The 19,833-nt window shown below is 35.5% G+C and overlaps 5 protein-coding genes across 5 annotated transcripts; 1 reads left to right on the top strand and 4 right to left on the bottom strand.

Moving 5' to 3' along the window:
- Positions 1–1,218: 1,218 nt before the first annotated feature.
- Positions 1,219–5,836, bottom strand: LOC116111974 (uncharacterized WD repeat-containing protein alr3466-like). The gene is made up of 7 exons (XM_031398150.1): positions 4,272–5,836; positions 4,102–4,192; positions 3,804–3,961; positions 3,658–3,709; positions 3,093–3,178; positions 2,891–2,984; positions 1,219–2,514 (listed from the first exon to the last, which is right to left on the bottom strand). Exons 1-7 carry the CDS (start codon positions 5,436–5,438, stop codon positions 1,910–1,912), a joined length of 2,253 nt encoding a protein of 750 aa, XP_031254010.1. The 5' UTR covers positions 5,439–5,836; the 3' UTR covers positions 1,219–1,909.
- Positions 5,837–8,069: 2,233 nt separating this feature from the next.
- On the top strand, positions 8,070–9,382 carry LOC116111998. The gene is made up of 3 exons (XM_031398171.1): positions 8,070–8,555; positions 8,661–8,846; positions 8,923–9,382. Exons 1-3 carry the CDS (start codon positions 8,070–8,072, stop codon positions 9,211–9,213), a joined length of 963 nt encoding a protein of 320 aa, XP_031254031.1. The 3' UTR covers positions 9,214–9,382.
- Positions 9,383–11,994: 2,612 nt separating this feature from the next.
- LOC116111997 (uncharacterized acetyltransferase At3g50280-like) lies at positions 11,995–12,492 on the bottom strand. Its single transcript, XM_031398170.1, has one exon. The coding sequence runs from the start codon at positions 12,490–12,492 to the stop codon at positions 11,995–11,997; it is 498 nt and encodes a 165-aa protein (XP_031254030.1).
- A 1,120-nt stretch (positions 12,493–13,612) lies between these two features.
- LOC116111996 lies at positions 13,613–16,267 on the bottom strand. The gene is made up of 6 exons (XM_031398169.1): positions 15,874–16,267; positions 15,081–15,485; positions 14,362–14,889; positions 14,218–14,263; positions 13,779–13,978; positions 13,613–13,665 (listed from the first exon to the last, which is right to left on the bottom strand). The coding sequence occupies exons 1-6, from the start codon at positions 16,265–16,267 to the stop codon at positions 13,613–13,615; spliced, it is 1,626 nt and encodes a 541-aa protein (XP_031254029.1).
- A 1,135-nt stretch (positions 16,268–17,402) lies between these two features.
- LOC116111995 (zinc finger BED domain-containing protein RICESLEEPER 2-like) lies at positions 17,403–18,655 on the bottom strand. The gene is made up of 2 exons (XM_031398167.1): positions 18,073–18,655; positions 17,403–17,995 (listed from the first exon to the last, which is right to left on the bottom strand). The coding sequence occupies exons 1-2, from the start codon at positions 18,653–18,655 to the stop codon at positions 17,403–17,405; spliced, it is 1,176 nt and encodes a 391-aa protein (XP_031254027.1).
- Between the last annotated feature and the right edge of the window lie 1,178 nt (positions 18,656–19,833).

Raw genomic sequence — 19,833 nt, 5'->3', positions numbered from 1 at the left:
AATCTTGACCTTGATTCTTGCAATCTGTCTTTATATGATTACAACCATTCCTAATTCTCTTGTCAAATATATTAAAATCTCTCTACAGTGATACGCTATATAAAAAAAAACTTTATATAATTATAAAAAATTATAATCCCAATTTATGATAGTTATAAATAAGAATAAACTTCACATTGTAATAAGTTATAATTTTTCTAATTCAGACTTTAAGGAAAGTCGCCTTTATAGTAATAAACTAATAATTATATATATATATTACAAAAAAAAAAAAAAAATTATATCACAGTAAATGTTTAAGATGAAATAAAATATTTATCTAAAGTTGTTTGGGATAATAATTTATGCTTTAGAGTTGTTATCACATATTTTAACTTGCGAGTAAGTAATAATTCGATAGCATGGATACATTCTTGTTGAAACCAAAATATTTTTAGCTTCTCAGGCATGTTTAAAGTCTCATGGCACGAAACTTTTTGAATTTCCGTACTATCATCCTCAGGTTTATTTCTTTTTTCTTCTTGTCTAATTGCAGCAATAATTTATTCTTCAGTTAAAACATACACGATTTGTTGCTCATTTCGATAATCGAAGAAGAAATTAATATCCATTTGATTTGTGTTGTGAAGTTGTCGAATCTGATCACTCAATTCTGCAATGACTATTTTATTCTTTTCATCAACTTTATTTGTAACTTGCAATTCATCGACATCAGCTTCGGGGTTCTTAATTTTGCAATGCTTAAAACCATTGATAATTGTCAGTGACTTCACATCAATTGATCATACATCAACTGTATTTAAAGTTCCATCAATGACACATATCTTTATTAGTTCTAAGACATAATCTTCTATCTATTTTAAAGTAGACAATTGAAATGCTAAATTGAAATCCTAATAATACTAAAATATGAATTGAAATCCTAATACTGTATTACTAAAATATAACTTATAAAATAAGAAATAGAAACAATAGTTTTTGTAACTACATCATTATTAAGTTATAATATTCTCATAATAATAAAATTAATTGATCCCACCATTATGGCTATAAAAAGATTTTATTGTAATTTGATCATCGCATGATGAGGCCCTCTAGCATTTCAGAAACTTTAACGTATGCCTGCATTTATGATATAGAACATATTTAATTTAATTGAAAAAGTAAATATATTGTATATTACACATAGAATGATTAAATTATAATTCTAACTTCCAAATTAACTAATTACAATACTTTCTGACTACACCTGAACCGTTGACACAAATGACTCCAATAATATAAGAGCCCCAACAAATGGCCCAAAACTAGCCTGTGCACCACTAGACATCGATTATTCAACCACCCAACTAACATATAACGAGGAAAACAACCCCACTACTACTTCCTTTACTTCTCTCTCCTCGTGCATTTTCATTTTCATTTTCATTTTCTAATGTATCATCCCCCAAAGCATCTCCATTTTTGAATCAATCCCCATCAAAAGTCAGATGGGACATGATCCTTTACTTCCGTTGAGACAGGTAGATGGGACTATTTCTACATAAACAAATCAAAGAATGGTATAATTACATGTAAACCACCCATATTATATCCACTTCTTAACACGAGCCTAACTACACCGCAAATGAACAACATTTTATTCTATTGTAACACTCCTATAAGTGTCCATTAAACTCTTGCCGAAGAACCAGGATTGCCTTTAACATGGTATACATAAAGCTCATTCATATGTTTACCTATTCCATCCAGGACTTACTCTGGCTGGGGATTGCAGCTGAAATCCAGTTGATGAGTGAAACAAGTAGTCGAAGTTAAGTCCTTTGGGCACCATTTCTGGATTCACAAGACTGCATATTGTATGAGCTGATCCCACATTTCACCAAAAAAAATGTCAACCTAGATAAGTCTACAGGCGAATTGGTAATCCATAATTCTGGAAGAATCTGATCCGTCCATCCCAACCAGCAGTTACAATAACCAGGCCCCACGCATGGGGAGAACCATGTGTGCTTTGTAAAGATGTATTGAGAAACTTGTACTGGGATTTAAGCATTGCAGACGATAAAACCATTGAGCTTGGAGGGAGAAGCTTCTCCTCAGGCCATGTCGCAGACCCCTTGGGCAAAGACTTTGAAAATATTCCATGGTTCAGTGGAAAATGTTCAGGAGAAGAGAATGGTAATTTGCATTGAGAACTCTCACCCAACTCAGATTGCTGTGACCTTCTCTCACTGCATCCCCAGAAGTTATCTGGAACCCCAAAGGATGTGGCTGCTCCTGATATGCTTGAAAAGATAGAGTTCCCACATGTCATCCCACACCAGGGAATGGCAACAGACACATTATTTGAGAAAAAACGTTCACATGACCAATTTTTCCTAGTTTGGGGCACAGGCCCATCATGACTAACATAATTCCACATGTAGACATTAGAGTCATCACTTGCTGAGACAACATGCCTCCCATCTGAGGTGAATGATGCTGATATCTGACTCCAGGAGTTATGCAGGCCTGAAAAAAAAAAAAAAAAAAAAAATGGGAGGAAAGAACTCTAAGAGGAGATGCAAGAGCTACCTAGGGATAAGAAGTTGAATAACACAATAATGGTCCAAAAACCAGAAAAATACATAGGTAACAAGGTCGCCTATTTTGCAATACGAATGCACATTGTATCAAATCATTGCAGCAAAAGAAGAAAGAAAAAAAACCCTCATACAACCAAGGTTTACCCCCCAAAAAAAATCATCGAAGCATTGCCACCCAAGGCTATGAACATTTTAAGCAGAGCCTGTAAGCTAACAAACAGACAACTTACTATATTTACACAATAGCTACTTAGTGAACAATACCTGACAAGTGACATTAAAATAAGCAAACAATCACCAACCTCGAAATTTGTAGATTGTATCTACACCTTGAAGAATTCGGACTTGTGAATCAGCAAAAGTGACCATCATTTTAGTTGAGTCACCAGGAGAAAACTGCAGCGAGGATATCATCAATTTGTAAAATATTCAACACATAATATGAAAAGCTTGAGAACATGCACATCACATATGCCATAAGACGAAACATATAAGAAAGATCACCTGCAAGCCAGTTATCCTCTTTAATGGAGATTTCTTCTTACTTTGTAAGCATACTTGAGCATACAATTGTAGGCGATTATCCGATCCTTGCAAAACAGACCAGTTAGTGTTCACCAAAGCAACCCCCTACATCATGATATGATATAACGTATCAACTTTCAAATATGCATCCATCATGAGTGACAATGGAATAAAGTTTGGATGAAAATAACTTCCAACTATATTACAACCAGGTTACAAAATCACAGCTCCAGGTATAAAACAATAAAAATCCAGCCGATCCACTAAGATTGAAATTCAAAAATGAATCAAAAGGTTCCATACAGCAGAAGCAGTTCCAAAGTCTATTCAGCACAAGTTAGATATAGGAATCACATGGATTATGAAGCCTTTATCCTCTTCTTCGAAAAGGCCCATATAACCGACAAACAACTTTGGCAAAGGCTGGAGGTTCCATAATCAGGTTTAAATATATTTTCACTTCACAAACACAATTAAATTACTCAAAATTAAGCACAAAATAGTTTTAGGAGAACAGGTCTGGTAATAATTAATAAACATTTACCTGACGCATCATAAAATCGACAATTCCCAGTCATGGAGCCAACAACTACACCCTGCATGAAAGGAGATTGTGTACTGAAAACCATTATAATCGAAAACATTAAGCTATCATTCTAAGAATATAATGAAGGAAAAAGTTCACCATACCTTTCCATCAGGACGAAAACAAAGAGCCGTGACTATTTCAGTGATGTCAATCCAGTCAACAACCTGGCAAACAGGAATTGCCCAGATACGTACCTTCCCATCTATGGAACTGCTAATGAAGTAATTATCATCCACAGGATTAAACTGAACACATGTGACTGTATCACACAGTAGCACAAAATTAAATCAAAAAAGGGATAAAAATAAAAAATGGCCCGAGCTATCAGTCAACAATAACTGATGTTTTTACACCAGATATACATTACAAAGAAACTCCAACAAGCAGCGAAGGACATACCATAATTATTGTGGGAAAAGACTTTGAGGCATTGGTCGCATCCCAATTGCCACAAAAGAACAGTTTTATCAACAGAGGATGACAAGAGATACTGCACAGAGTACAGGTAATTAGATACCCAAATATATTTCAGAGAAAAAGAAGTGAATTACTTTTGAGCCTTCACTAACCTTATTCCTTGACCATGAGAGATCTAAGACCTCACCACAATGTCCAAAGAACTCATGGATCGGTCTTTCCAATATTTGAAAAACTTTCTGAGGAAAAATGACACAAGCTGAGTCTGATGTTTTCCGTACACCCTTCAATTTACCCTTATTCTCTTTATCCATGCAAACAGGAACAAGTTCAGAAGGGTTATTCGTGGTGAAGTACACACATGAAGGATCGCAATCAGCAGCTTCAAAATCCTCTGATCTCTCTGACTCCACCACTTGCCACACACGTACTATTCCATCTTCACCAGCACTCGCTAGGTATTGACCATTGGGACTAAATTTCATTGTTAAGATCGAACCCTCATGGGCCTGTACATCTTGTCCCATATAGAGAGCTGATAATTCCTTTGTTCCCTTTCTGTGAGATCGAACCCTAACTTTTTGAGTCCTTGCCCTGGTAATTGAGTAGGAATCATTGGCTATCATTCCACCATCCACAATGCAGGCTACAGAACCTAGTCTCCTCAACCACCCCTTCTTCACCTGCTTTCTTGCTGCTCCCAAAATGCCCCCATCTCCAGCATCTCTCTGCATCACTTGCTGAACCAAGGGGGATAAACCAATACTCCTCTCAAACTCCTCCAAAGTAAGTAAACGGTTTGAACCCACTTCACGAAGTCTCCCCAGCATACCATCCTGCCCAAGTTCATCCACAATGAACTCAGTCCCATCATCCAAATTCCTAATTCGACGTACACAATTCTCTTCTGTTGTCCCATCATACAATTCCCTCGCATCACTCAACCAGTGAGACAATGAAGACTGACTACACGACAATCCATCATCAAAACTGGATGATCCTAGTACTGCCTCACTATTCTTAGTGAGTCTATCAATCTCCACTTCAACTTCGTCACAAGAAGTTATACCATTTCCAGGAGTGTCACTCACAGTTTGATCTACACATAATGCCATCCATTTTAGAAATTTATCACGCCGTTCATGAATGCTATTCGGATTCTTAATCCAAATTTCATATCCAAAACTACTGGGCAAGGTATTAACGACCCCGAAATCAGAATCCATATGTTCCGGACTATCGGAGCCCGAATCAGATACAGAGGACATGTCCTCACGGGTGTCAAAGTATTGATCATCTTCTTCACTCAAGCTCCCCATTATTGACACTCACCGATTCCAAAACATTTCATATCTCATTAAGCCTATTTCCTAAAAATATGAAACAGATAAATATTAATGCCTACAAATGCTCATGGTCACTCCACCGTAAAAAACGAACCAAAAACACAGACCCCAAACAAACGCACCAAAACATGATAATAAGAAAGAAATAGCAGTGTTAAAGTAAAACCCAAATCTAAAAACTAACAATACTCCATCCAGACAGATGAGTGCATATTAAACAGAGCATTGGCGGAGAAAATTTTATAAGACAATAATAAACAAGTAATAAGTAATAATTCCCCCTCAATAGAGAAAATATAAAATAGAAGCGAAACAAACAAGAAAGTGATTTTGAAGTGTGTAGTGTAGAGTTTGGGCACCTAAGGTTTTTGATAAGAACTCCGTCAAACAAAACAATCCTTCGTCATCTATTCATGGGGATTATTGGATTCACACCTCGGTCTTATTTTTTCATTTTATATTTCTTCCATATCTTGGACTTGTTGGCTCCTGTAGCTCTACAGTCTAGACGTAGTTGGAAATTGGAAGGCCAGGGAGTTGAATAATCAATATGGACGGCTAGTGATAGGGCGGCTAAGGCCTGTGTTTTTGTACTTTGTACGGTTAGTTTATCAAAAAGGATTTATTTTATTAGGAACCATTTGTAATTTGAAATTAGGGTCATGGAGAATCTTAAACAATGGATGTGTATTCAGTATTGTATTGTGTTGGTGAGTGATGCTCTGAAGAAGCACGCGGTTATCCTTTGTCAACTCCTTATACTCACGTGCCAGGTTCCAATCGGTTCTTTTGAACACCCCTAGGTTTCAAGGTGAATGTTGTGCCAAACAGGTTGATTTTTGAACACAAGTATGAGAAGAGAAGCTACAAACTCAGTATAGAGGGGCCAAAAGTAATGAAAGAATTAGTAGTTCATGGTTCTCTTAGTTGGGTAAATGCTGAAGGCAGGCATGTGGTGAGGAGTCCAGTTGTAGTAACCAGAGTTAAACCATAAGCCACAAGTTTTGTGAAAAATAAAGAAAAGCACGAATAAAAGTATATTAATAAAATGGTGCTCCTCCCTATTATGTTAAATTGCTTCAGAATTTGTGTGACCTTGAAACTAAAAACAGAACATATGTTAGATTCGTCATGAGTTTCAGCACATACTCTAACATTGATATTTGGTTGACAGCAAAATCCGAAACCCACCTGCATGATAAGATATTCGATATAAAAAAAAAAAAAAAAGGATATGGTTTTACAAGTTCCAGATATTGTAGCTCTCATCATTAAAATTTGGTGAGATATGAAAATGACTAAACGAGAGGATCACAACTGAGCTGGTAAAATGGTAAGCCCTTATTATGGCCTAAGACCCGCAAAGCCCATACGCCAGGTCCACTCTCGTACAATTAAAGTCATCCAGCCATGCAAAAATTATGGTGGATCTTTGACCTAGTAGGGATGTAGACATGTAGTGAGATCATAAAATTAATTTCCTTTTTCTTTTATAATTATATGATGCATTGACATGTGACAGGATCTTGTAAAAGATCCAATCAGGGGAGTATGGGCTTCTCTCTCAAATCTAAATCATGTACTACTTACTAAGTTCTAGCATTTTCCCAGGAGATCAGATTTGGCTAAAAATTACCATATGCCAATACCAGTAAGTAAGTTTGTTCTCTTCCTTACATTCTTGGATTCAAATTTTAGGATCACCTATCACAATAATATTATGGTTTACCTGATTTTTTAGCCTTGTAAGGTATTCAATAGACTCTACGAATTAGTTGAGGTACGCACAAACTGATCCGGACATCTCGGTTATAAAATAAAAAATTATAAGAATATATGCATAATCCATAATACAAACTTATAATTTTAAGTTGGATATCAAATTTCGATCGGTAATATAAAGACCAGTAAAATTGAAACCAAATTGTGCGCTCTTTAAGGCGCTCAACTCGTAAGAGCAGTTGGCCAGTTGGGCCATGCCTGTAGATATGGAAGAAAGACTTGTCTTGTTGTCTTGACTTGAAGGCCTTTCCCATAATCTTCTAATTAGTTGTCCAACCGACGGCGTCTTGATTTATTTGCTATTAATTGAACCTAGTGGCTGAGATCTGATAAGAGAACATAATTGACTCATTCATATAATAGCCCGTATAATGCTCTTCATCAGAAATTAAAGTTAAAGAAGGAGGCAAATATTGATCTCACCAGGAAGTTTTTGTTGTATATAATAAGCCTTACAGAGACTCATTACCCCTATACACCTAAACAATTAATTAGTAATTACTCACATTGTGCTTAGTGAAGGCATTAATGAAAATTGGCACTTGGTACAATAAATAATACAAAAACCACAACCAGACAATTGCCAGTCTCTGTCTACGTACAAATCCACCATCTCCCATTTATTACTATCACCTTCAAGACTTCGATGACATTGAACAAAGCTCAATATAACGTGCGCCAACAGGACGTACCTTAAATTGTTATAGATCTTCCTTACACATACAACCACCACTGAAAATATATTAAATATAAATTCTCACCCTCACTCAGTATTACTTCTCCATCTCTCTGTTGAATTAAACAAAACTACATCAAACAACAATGTCTGCTCAGCTCTCAAAAACTGACTCGGAGGTAAGTAGCCTGACTCAGTCCTCGCCCACACGATCTCCACGCCGAGCAGTTTACTACGTGCAGAGCCCGTCAAGAGATTCTCACGATGGTGAAAAGACGACAAACTCCTTCCACTCGACGCCTGTGCTCAGCCCCATGGGCTCACCACCTCACTCTCATTCCAACTCTTCTTTAGGTCCTCATTCTTCTCGTGAGTCGTCCTCCACTCGCCTGTCTGCCTCACTAAAACCCCACCACCATCGCAAGAATAATGAACGGAAGTCCCGCAAGCCATGGAAGGAGTTTGACGCCATTGAAGAAGAGGGACTTCTTGATGGAGAAAACATGCACAGTGGTCTTTCTCGTCGCTTCTATTTTCTTACTTTTGTTGTGGGATTCTTTGTGCTTTTTTCTTTGTTTTCTTTGATCTTGTGGGGTGCTAGTAGACCTCAAAAACCTACCGTCACAATGAAGGTCAGATTTCATTATTTATACATTAATATATAAGTCTTTTATTAATTATTATTACTCCTTTGTTAATTAATTTGGTGAAATGGTTATTGGTTATTTTGATTGCAGAGCATTGAATTTGACCAGTTCGTGGTTCAAGCTGGAGCAGATTTCTCCGGAGTAGCAACTGAAATGGTGTCAATGAATTGCACAGTGAAGCTCACATTTCGGAACACTGCTACATTTTTTGGTGTACATGTAACATCAACACCTCTAGATCTATCATTCTCTCAACTCACTGTGGCCATTGGAACAGTACGTAACTAACCTCATTTGTGTAGTTACTTAATTAGTTTTATGTGAGTTAATTTAGGTAATTGGGATATTGCAGACACGTAAGTTTTATCAATCAAGAAAGAGTCAGAGATCAATTACAGTGATGATGAAGGGAAATAACATTCCATTGTATGGAGGAGGAGCTAGCTTGGGCAGTGTAAATGGTGCACCGATCGAAGCAGTGCCATTGACACTGAACTTGATGGTTCGTTCAAAAGCTTATGTTTTGGGGAGACTAGTGAAACCCAAGTTCTATAATAGAGTGGAATGCGGGGTGGTTATGGACCCCAAGAAAATGAATGTAAATATATCGTTAAAGAACAAGTGTACTTACCACTCAACATGAGAGACAGTGAGCATAGTAGCTAGTTGGCAATTGCAAAATTGTGTGGTAAATGGCAGGTATTGACCCAACTATGGAGAGTGGGATCTGGATTTTGTTAAGATCTTCGAGAGTTTAAAATGTAGGAGCCAGCCGTCGGTGGTTTTAATAAATAAATATTGTAATTCTTTAATATTTGGTTTTGATGTGCGTGTTGTGACACTGGAATTAGCATTAGTATACAGCTCAATAATATTTGTTTATATATATATTACATATCAAAAGTTAATACTTGTCTTTTTATAGACTTATAATTAATTATGTATGTGTATGGTGTCTTTTTGTATTTTAAAAGATGTCTTTGCTAAGATTATGATAAAAGTGAATGGAATGTATAAGATTTATGGAAGTTTAAGAATGAATCTTTATTAATTTTAATGAAGAAAAAATTATCATTTTAAAAGTCATTAATTATGTTAATTGTTATAACTAAATAAAAAGAAAATTATTCATTAACTTGGTACATTCCTAATTAAGAAGTAGATTCTTTCAAACTAGCTTTGGACAAAACATTAGTAGGTGGCTCTAGACTTTAAGGTGAGTTAGAATGGATAAATGAAATTACTTTGATTGTCAGTTAACGGATTTTATTGACACTAGGGAGGTAAGTGTTAATTGTTTAATATAAATTGTAACCTTTTAGAATCTGAGGGCTAAGGCTGAATATGGTTTTAACTTTGAGAGGCGAGAATAAAAGTCAACATCCATCCTTATCATATGTTATATGAGAAAATCTAGATCACATTATTCACATCTATGGTAGATGTCATACCATTAACAAATTTACTTGTGTTAAATTTATTTGAAATTAAATATAAAATTGAGAACTAAACAAAAGTCCAACATAAATATAAGGATTGAACTAAACAAAAGTCCAACATTTATTTAGTGTACGCTCTGACACAATGTAGAATTCCCAACAATAACTATAAGTTAAAATTAACTTTATGGTTAACAGTAAAATTGACAAGTATATACGGATGTAGTCAATGGAAGATGATGGAACGATGGAGATCGATGAATGAAACAGCAGAAAGTGACATCAGTTGGAACATAAAAAGCAGAGAATGAAGACAACGGAAATTTTGATCTTAAATTGTTCGGAAAAACAAAGCTTTCTTCGTTAAGGAAAAGCTATGTTAAAGATCAACCCCAGCCCATTACAAAGTCCAAATTATCAGCCCAAGGAAAGTGAAAGTTTGGTTCATTTTACCTTAAACTAAGATAATGGGAACTTTTCTTAAATGTGTAAAGAAGTTTTTTTTTAAGACTGTAGGAGTTGTTGGGACTAGTAAAAATATGTGACACTAATTATTTCTCCATTTTTTATTTTGGGTTAGTTGGTTGTATTTTTGAGAACTGTAATCATCTCCATTTTTCATTCGTGTGAGGCTTTTAAGTTGTAGAAAAACAAAAGGAAAACAAGGAATGCAGTAAGCCTTTCGATTCTTTGTTCATGTATGGTGTTTTTGAGTGCTGTAGAAATGTTTTAATATACATGTTTGAGTTAACATTTGGTATCAGAGCGGGACAACTGGGGACCCTTTTTGGTGGAGCTATCTTGAGTCATGAGGAATTTAGTATTCTGCAAGTTTGTTGATCAAGCTTGTTCGGTATTGTCGCAATCTTGCTGGCACGATGGGTGACCTTCAAGTAGTTGAAGGAGTCAAGAAGCTCAACAACGATAACTACGACAAGTGGGCGACATGTATGGAGTCTTACCTACAAGGTCAAGACCTTTGGGAGGTTGTCGCGGTAATGAAGTTACACAGCCAGAAGAATATGCAAATGGCGTTTTGCGGAAATGGAAAATCAAAGTAGGTAAAGCAATGTTTGCCCTAAAGACCACAATTGAAGATGAAATGTTGAGCACATTCGGGAAGCAAAAACACCAAAAGAAGCATGGGACACATTCATCAAACTTTTTCCAAGGAAGAACGATACAAGATTGTAGCTTCTCGAAAACGAGTTACTATTAGTTGCGCAACGCAAAATGATGATTGCTCAATATTTCCACAAGGTAAAATCGATATGCCGCGAAATTTCTAAATTAGAACCAAATGCTGTTATCGGGGAATCCTGAACGAAGAGAATAATTGTTCATGGTCTAAGGCCTGAATACTGAAGTTTTGTTGCTGCTGTACAAGGATGGTCGACTCAACCATCACTTGTTGAGTTTGAAAACTTGCTTGCTGGTCAAGAAGCTATGGCTAAGCAAATGGCAGGAGTCTCGTTGAAGGGTAAGGAGGAAGCACTCTATATCAACAAAAGCAAAAGCAAAAGCAAAAGCAAAAGCAACTTCAAACAGCACGCTGGAGGCAGATTTAAAAAGGATGGTGACAAGGCAAAAAGTCATCAAGGAGAGGGAGGCTCTCATCCAGGGGAGCTTCAAAGAATCATGGCAACAGGAAAAGATTTGAGGGCAAATGTTACAACTGCAGCAAGAAGGGATACATTGCAAAAGATTGCTGGTCCAACAAAGCTTTATTCGTTAAGGGAAAGCCATGTCGGCAAGGCAGTTGAAGAAATCATAACAATTCTTTACCGCAATAGGCTTTCCCCACCCAAAATCATTACCATAAATTTTGAATCTTAGAGAGCTGCTTATTATAAACGAATTGCTTACAAGACTTGCTCAGTGATGGTATCTGAGGATTTTCCCTCCAAGTATTTAAGAAGTTCTTTATGATTTCTTCTATCTACATAGCAACCATATTGTTTATCTGCCATGCCGCATTACCAAGTTCAACATTGGCTTTCGTCTTGAGTTTCAAAAATACTTCTCTTTGTAAACTGAAAAACTCTTTGTTGCAAAGGTGGTGGCTTGAATGTATTGGAAAGATGTTTGCTGATCGAGATAGGCATGTGAATAGGGCAGTATGTATCACGAAGATACCAACGTTGAAGAACTGGTGGCTTAGATACACAATCAAAACCTTGAGACATTTCAGACCAAGAATTGAAGAAATGCCAAAAGGATGTGCCATCAGCCATGACATGGTTTACAGTAAAACCAATAAATATGCCATTGACAAGCTCAGTTATTTGCACTGTGAGTAATGGCTTGGAGATACCCTCATAGTTGCTAATCCAGTTAACTGGGAAGAAAGAGTAAACAATCTGATCCGGAACATAGACAGGTTCACTGACTTCGGCCACAAGAACTCCATCTACAAAAGCATGAACAAACTCAGCTCCTGCACTGTTGTAGTTTATGAAAAAGGAGGTTGTGGAATCTGTCATGTTCAATGGTGGCAAGGCAGCTAGTGAGTGGAGGAAAAAAGTCTAAGAGTAAGTGAAAGGGTAGTCTTAAAGTGGTGGATGAAGGTCTTTGGGGTTTGTTCTCTGGTAAAGTTGTAGTTTAGTAGAAGAGAATTCCCTTTTAAATATGATCCAATAGGAGGAGACGAAGATCCCACATAGTTAAATCAATCTTAAGGTTTGATTCTTCATGACTTGCCGCACAAACTGTACTAGTTGAGATAATCCGAATGCCTCCACCTGCCAGGTTTCCTCTAAATTAAAACAGTTTTCCTGCATATGCAACTTCAAATCAAAGTGGAGCTTCATAGATGTACTGACTATTGATTGAATATGGTTATAAAACAACTAAAATAATTAGATATCCTATATGTATCGATGGTGAGAAATGCAGCGAAGAGATATTAGTTTTATATCTGTGATTGTTGGTGCCAGGACTAACCAAGTGTAAGGTCTATCTTTCTTTCTTGGTAATTTGAGTAAATAAGTTATTGCTACTGCTATTGGGGATAAGGTTTGATTGCTTAGCACTAATTTCTATCCTCATAACATATCCTTTTCTTTTCGGCTTTACCTTTTTTGTGAAATACGCATGAGTGACAAAAATTGAGTTATGGAAAAGCAAGATCACTCTATCAAGCATAAAAGATGGGAGTACGAGGTTTCCATAAAACATAGCTATGATATGTTAATGACGTTGATGCAACTTGATTACTGAAATATATTCCTAATTAAGAAGATTTTATCAATGTTTTAAAAACCGACCCGGGACAAAACCTGGCAAGTTGGCCGGGTCTTGGGTCGATCGGTTTAACCAGTTGAACATCATGCTGATGTCAGCATGTTACTGTTCACAAAATGAAAAATTGCAGAATTTGAATCAAAATCATAAACTCCTGAATAAAAAGACCTTAGCAAAGCATCATCAAACATCATTACATCAATAATACAACAAATTATAAATCAAAATAACAAAATAGAGGAAGAAATCACATAATATAATAGTTTTTGACTTCTTTCAACACTTCAATATTCTAACAAAAAATCATTTTCACCCGATGGTCTTCAATCCATCATTTCATCCTCAATTAAAATTCACAGTTCACATATCATCCCACAGATGATCATCATCATTAGTAACATTGGCAACATCATCTACAAAAAATTTAGCCAAAAAGGAAAACCATAAGTTAAATATTCTCATTAAAACTAATTGAATATAAAATAGCTATTACCAAATTGAAATTGCTTAAAAATTTGAAAACAACCTTCTGAAGCATCTGTTGAGTCATAATAAGAAGGGTGATCACCACCATCTACAGGAATAGCTCCTTCTTCATATAATGATTGTTCCAATTCGTCATAATTAAGCTCACCAACCTCATCTTTCTCATCAACTATCCACCATTCAGTTTTATCAATACTCTCATAATCAACAGGATCATAAGTAATTTTCTTGCAACAACTCCTGAAATAATGGAATTAAATGTTCAAATCATGATCAATAAAGACATCAATAAGAATAACAAAATGAAGAAGGCTTTATACCTATTTTGCAAACGTAAGTTATAATGAGTGAAAACCAAATCATTCAACCATGGATACTCCAATCTGTTCCTCTTTTTAGTATGTATGCGTTAAAAAACACTCCAATTTCGCTCACATCCATAAGAGGCCAAAGTTTGACTTAGAGTTTTGATTGCAAACTTTTGTAGATTTGGAGCACTAAACCCAAATGTCCTCCACCATTCATCTAATTAAGAATAAAATATAAATTGCATAAGAAATAAACACAATTTTATAACTTAAAAATTAGACTTAAAAAGTTAATATTTAATAACTATTACATACCCGGCAGTGTAGTTTTGCAAGTTTGAAGAGCAAGCTCACGAGAAATGCTTTCTAGACGGTCTCGATATAATCTACTCTCCTCTAGTAACATTGTCTTGCTCATTTTGAATGCACTTGCTTTATTGTCAATAGTATCAAGGAAACCATACATGACCTCAGGTTTTTTGGAAAAAGTAACATCGTCATATTTAAAAGCAGGATTCAAATAATATGCTACTGCATGGATATCATGGCGCAACATCCTATCCCAACACATCTTAATAATTATTGTATAAGGCTTGTACAAACCTTTCTTATTCTTAAACAACTTCTTGATCCCCATTCTCGTTCTGTACATGCCATCATACACATATCCTATTGAAGGCCTCACATCTGAGTCTACAATATTGAGCATACGCATCAGTGGACTCACAACTTTGGTAATTATACCAATGTCATCCCAGAATCGGTTATCTAGAACTATAGAAATAAAGGCTTTGCCTTCATTAGTTTTTGCATATCGAGACTCCACAAAAGTTCTATCTGTCACTGTAGATTACAAGTCATGTTTGTGCTGATGTAGGTTGCTCAATGCAATGAAGGTTGTGGCAAAACGGGTTGCAACTAGGCGTATAATTTCTTTCCAACCCTATTCAAGTGATAGACAATAGATGTTAGTACTTAGTAAATTATTAAAAAATGTACATATATAATATGATTTGACAATGTAAATTACAAACATACGAGGTAAAGGTATATAACCTGTTTTTTCCTTAGCAAAGCTAGCACAAAGGAATGATTATACACAAACTTTGTAACCTCAGATGCACGTTTCGAAAGGTTAACTATGTGACTCATCTCAGCTATGTCTTTCAACATCAAATTAATGCAATGTGCTGCACAGGGAGACCAAGTAATACTGCTATATTTTTCAGACAACATTCTTCTAGCAACTTTATAATTTGCTCCATTGTCAGTGACAAGATGGACAATATTGTTTGGTCTGACCCATAAAGCTATTTCCTCAAACAATCTGAACAATGTTGTCGCATCCTTTACAACATCTGAAGCATCCACTGATTTCACAAAACACACTCCTTTAGGACAGTACACTAGAAAATTAATCAGCGACCTATGTGAATTATCTGTCCAACAATCAACCATTAAAGTACATCCAACATCCTCCCAAGTTTTCTTGCAACCATCAACAAGTAACTGCACTTCTTTCCTAACATCTCTCAATAAATTTACACGCAAATTATGATATGTTGGGATTTTATACCCAGGACCAATTGCAGTTATAGCATCCACCATAAGTAAATTGAATTAATAACATTAATTGGGATGCAAGAATCATAAAATAACCTTACAACAGCCATGTTCGTTCTCCACTTAGCTTCTTTTTCGGCTAAATTAACACTCTTAACTAAGGGCTGAGAGACCCAGGCTTAATCCTTGGAGCAAAATAGTCACCTATCCCAATAAATTTTTTTCTCTTACTGTTTGAAGTTGAAGTTGAAGTTGGAGCTGGACATGGAGAAACCTCTTCAGACTCTTGATCTTCATCTAACATATCACCTTCAAATTGTTGTACACTAGCTCCATAAGGATTGACATTCTTACGAAGTTCAACTTTTTGTTTATTCTTGGCCCTAATTTCATTTAGTGCTTCTTCAATCTTGAATTTAACATCGAAAGGAACTTTAGAGCACTTTCCAACTTCTCCCTTTATACCCGCAAGATGCAGTTTCACTCGATAAATTCCTCCACCTCTGATTATCTTGCCATAGTAAATACATGTTAATATCTTCTTCCCATTTTCATCCACGCTCTCATTAACATGTTCCCATGCTATATCATTTCTTCCTCGAAAAGTTTGCGAAACATCCATGGAAATAGATTGTTGACAAGACCCAGATGATGACATGTTCTCTGTCTTTAATGTTGATCTCTAACCTGGTGATACAAATAACAAATAAGTTAGTAATAATTAATAATTAACCCTTATTACTACATAATCATGCATTGTGGCAATTAACCTCAATCAACCAAATACTCATGCATTGTAAATATGCATTATTAATAATTAACCCTTGTTACTACATAATCATGCATTGTGGCAATTAACCTCAATCAACCAAATACTCATGCATTGTAAATATACATCATTAATAATTAACCCTTATTACTACATAATCATTGAGTCACCCATTGCTTCCAGAACTTTAAGGTTTGGTTTGGGCAGTTTAATTTGACCCTAACATTGAGATATAGCTGCTAGGGGTGTTCGGTTCTGGGTATCTTACACTTTTGGAAGGAACTGGAACCGGAACCGGAACCAACGGTTTTGGTTCCTAGATACCCAGAACCAGAACCTATAACAACGGTTTCGGTTTAGGTTCTCGGTACCCTGTAAAATTCATTATCCCCCCCCCCCCCCCCCAGAGTTTTTAAAATGACAAAAAACTCTTAAAAACTTACAAATACCCCCCACTTGGCACTTGTTAACAAAATTAAAATTATAAATTTCAAACTCCAAAATTAAAATAACCCATTGAATATCACAAATTCAAAATTAAAATACTACAATAATCCGTTGAAAATCACAAATTCATAACTCCAAAACTAAAACGATGAAATTACATTACATATAAAATAAGTAACATAACAATTAACAACATCCAAATATGAAAAACTAAAAATATCTCATGCTCCATGCTCTAAATTGCTTGCCTCATGTGCATTAATTTCTACAAAACAAATACAAGAAAATAAATTAGTAAGTTCAAAATATTGAATAAAATAATTTGGGAATAAATTAACTAAATATGAATATAAAAGATTGATATTATTTTGTTACCTGAGTTCTGCATCCATCAAGTAATCCTCAAAAGTAGTTGGGGTATATGTATATCTCAACCAATCTTGTGCACAAACTAATGCTTCCACAAAGAACTCCGAAAGTGATCAAGTACACGACCCGATGTACTGAAAGCTGACTTAGAAGCAACTGTAGATACTGGAATAGCAAACACATCTCTTGCCATATACGAGAGAATCTTTTACGTTGCAGCATTTACTTTCCACCAATCTAGTATGTTCAAGTTGGACTTCACGGGTAGACATTTCTCCTCGAGGTAAATGTCTAACTCTGATTTGGTCATATCATGAACCTCTACCTCCATCTCCTCCTCATACTCGTCTAAGGAGGGGTTGTACGCAGTCTCATCACAACTCACACTAGTAACTGAAGACTGGCCAATTCCGATAATTTGGGAAGAACAATAAGTTTGACTTTCTTGGAAACTTGATACAACCTCCATATAAAAATCATACAATCGTTGTAACAAATCTCTCAACTTTCTAGACATCAACCCAACCTTTTGCAAATCATTGCCATAAATCTTTTTGTACCCCCATTCCACATATTTCATTTTAAACCAAGGATCTAAAACCGCCGTAATTAATACCATCATGTTCGATCTATCAACACTTCCATAATACTTATCAAACTTCTCTTTCATTTTCTTTGACATGTTGTTAAGTATTGGATTTGTCTCTTTCTCCCAGTCATTCAAACAAAGCACAATACCAATTGTCTCTTGAAAGTAAGTGTTAGAAGTCACATAGTTTGACCTTGACATTTTTTTTGTAGCTTCATAATTTTTTTTGAGGAATTTAGCAAATACATTTGCTTTTTCCCAATCTTTGTTAGAAGGTGTATTATGTGACAATCCGCAATGTAGTTGGGATCCTCATCTTCCAACCTTTGAAAAACTTTCTTGAATTTTACTGCAACATCTAACATCAAATAGGTGGAATTCCATCTAGTAGCAACATCAAGACACACACCACCTTTATAAGCAATCTTTTCTTCTTTCACACATCTCTGAAACGTTTCGGCTCTAGCAGGGGAACTCTTCACATACTTAACTGAATTACGAATTTGGCTAATACAATCTTTTGTCTCACTAAGACCATCCTTCATGATCAAATTCATAATATGAGCAGTACATCTCATATGGAAGAACTCACCATCCAGAAGTAGTGCTAATTTGCCCCTCAAGTAAGCGATTGCCATGTCATTAGCGCTAGCATTATCCACCGTTATAGTAGACACTTTATCTTCAATACCCCAATAAAAAATGCATTTCTCAACCACTTTGCTTATCTCCCTTCCCTTGTGACTACTAATAGGCACAAAACTGAGAATTCTTTTATGTATAACCCAATTTTCATCAATGTAGTGACCAATGAGACATAAGTAGCTAATATTCTGAATTGAAGTCAATATATCGGTAGTCAAAGCAATCATAGACTTTAGAGACAACAACTTACTTTTCAGTAAAACCTTCTCATAATCAAAACGTTTCACAACATCCCTAGCCAATGTGATGCAAGAAATATTTGACCACAAAGGTTGTAATGAATTTAGAAATCTCCTAAACGGTGGCTACTCCACCATTCGAAAAAGTTCTTCCATAATAATAATCATTTCAGCAAGCAACTGCCTAGACACCTCTTGATTGAATTTCCATGTGTTAATCGTACTACTTTCCTCTCCTTCTTTGTTTATGGTCTTGAAAGATGAGATAAGTGTTTGACTTCTATCTACATTGTTTGGGCATTTCTTACAATTGGATAAATGCTTACGCATAGAAGAAGTTCCATTCATCGCATTATACACCAACATCTTTCCACAATACGAACACTTCGTTTAGTCTGCCATGCCAGTTGTCTCATTGAAAATTTTCTCAAAGTGTTGCCACATGTCAGATGGCTTATGTTGAGCACACACATTTGAGATAGACTCTCTAACAATATTAGGCATATCCTCCCCAATGTCAATGTTCTCTCTATTTATTGACGTTGTTCCTACAAAAAATTTGCCAAGTTCAACTTCAAAAGAATTTAAAATACATATAATGTTTAATAAACATAGTGTTTATGTGATATTATGCCATCAATAAATAAAAATATTATCTTAACATATCAACATAATGGTATGTTTCTTAGAGAATTGGATAATACTTTATCTTTAAGAAGTCAAAAAGCTGAACTTATGGTACATCCATGTCTTAGTGAGGCATACAGTTGTTAAAGAGTTCATTTATATAACAACAAATAGCTCAATTAATCATTATGATATTCTATGGTTTTAAGATCCAACTTTATACAAGATAAATCAATATTATGAAATCAGTTGATCAAATTTATTTGTATGGTGTGACTAGTAACAGCAACTACAACGCATGTCCTGTGACAAGTATCTGACACAAAATTTCATTTTGAATGTCCATGTTACATAGATAAAAATAAGTAAGAGATGATTACAATTCAATAAGGTACACCTAACAAAGACATTTAAGAAATCCATACAACAGACTTCCATAAACATCAAGTATTGCATTCCAAAGGATTCTCTAGCAGCTGCAGTTCGGTTTGTCATTATTTATGGTGAAACAAGGCACTACGATGTGTGAGCCAACAGAA

The sequence above is a fragment of the Pistacia vera genome, unplaced genomic scaffold (assembly GCF_008641045.1).
Source record: "Pistacia vera cultivar Batoury unplaced genomic scaffold, PisVer_v2 Contig655, whole genome shotgun sequence".
NCBI lineage: Eukaryota > Viridiplantae > Streptophyta > Magnoliopsida > Sapindales > Anacardiaceae > Pistacia > Pistacia vera.
Note: the sequence above shows the minus strand (reverse complement) of the source record. Positions and strands in the feature narration are given on the sequence as shown.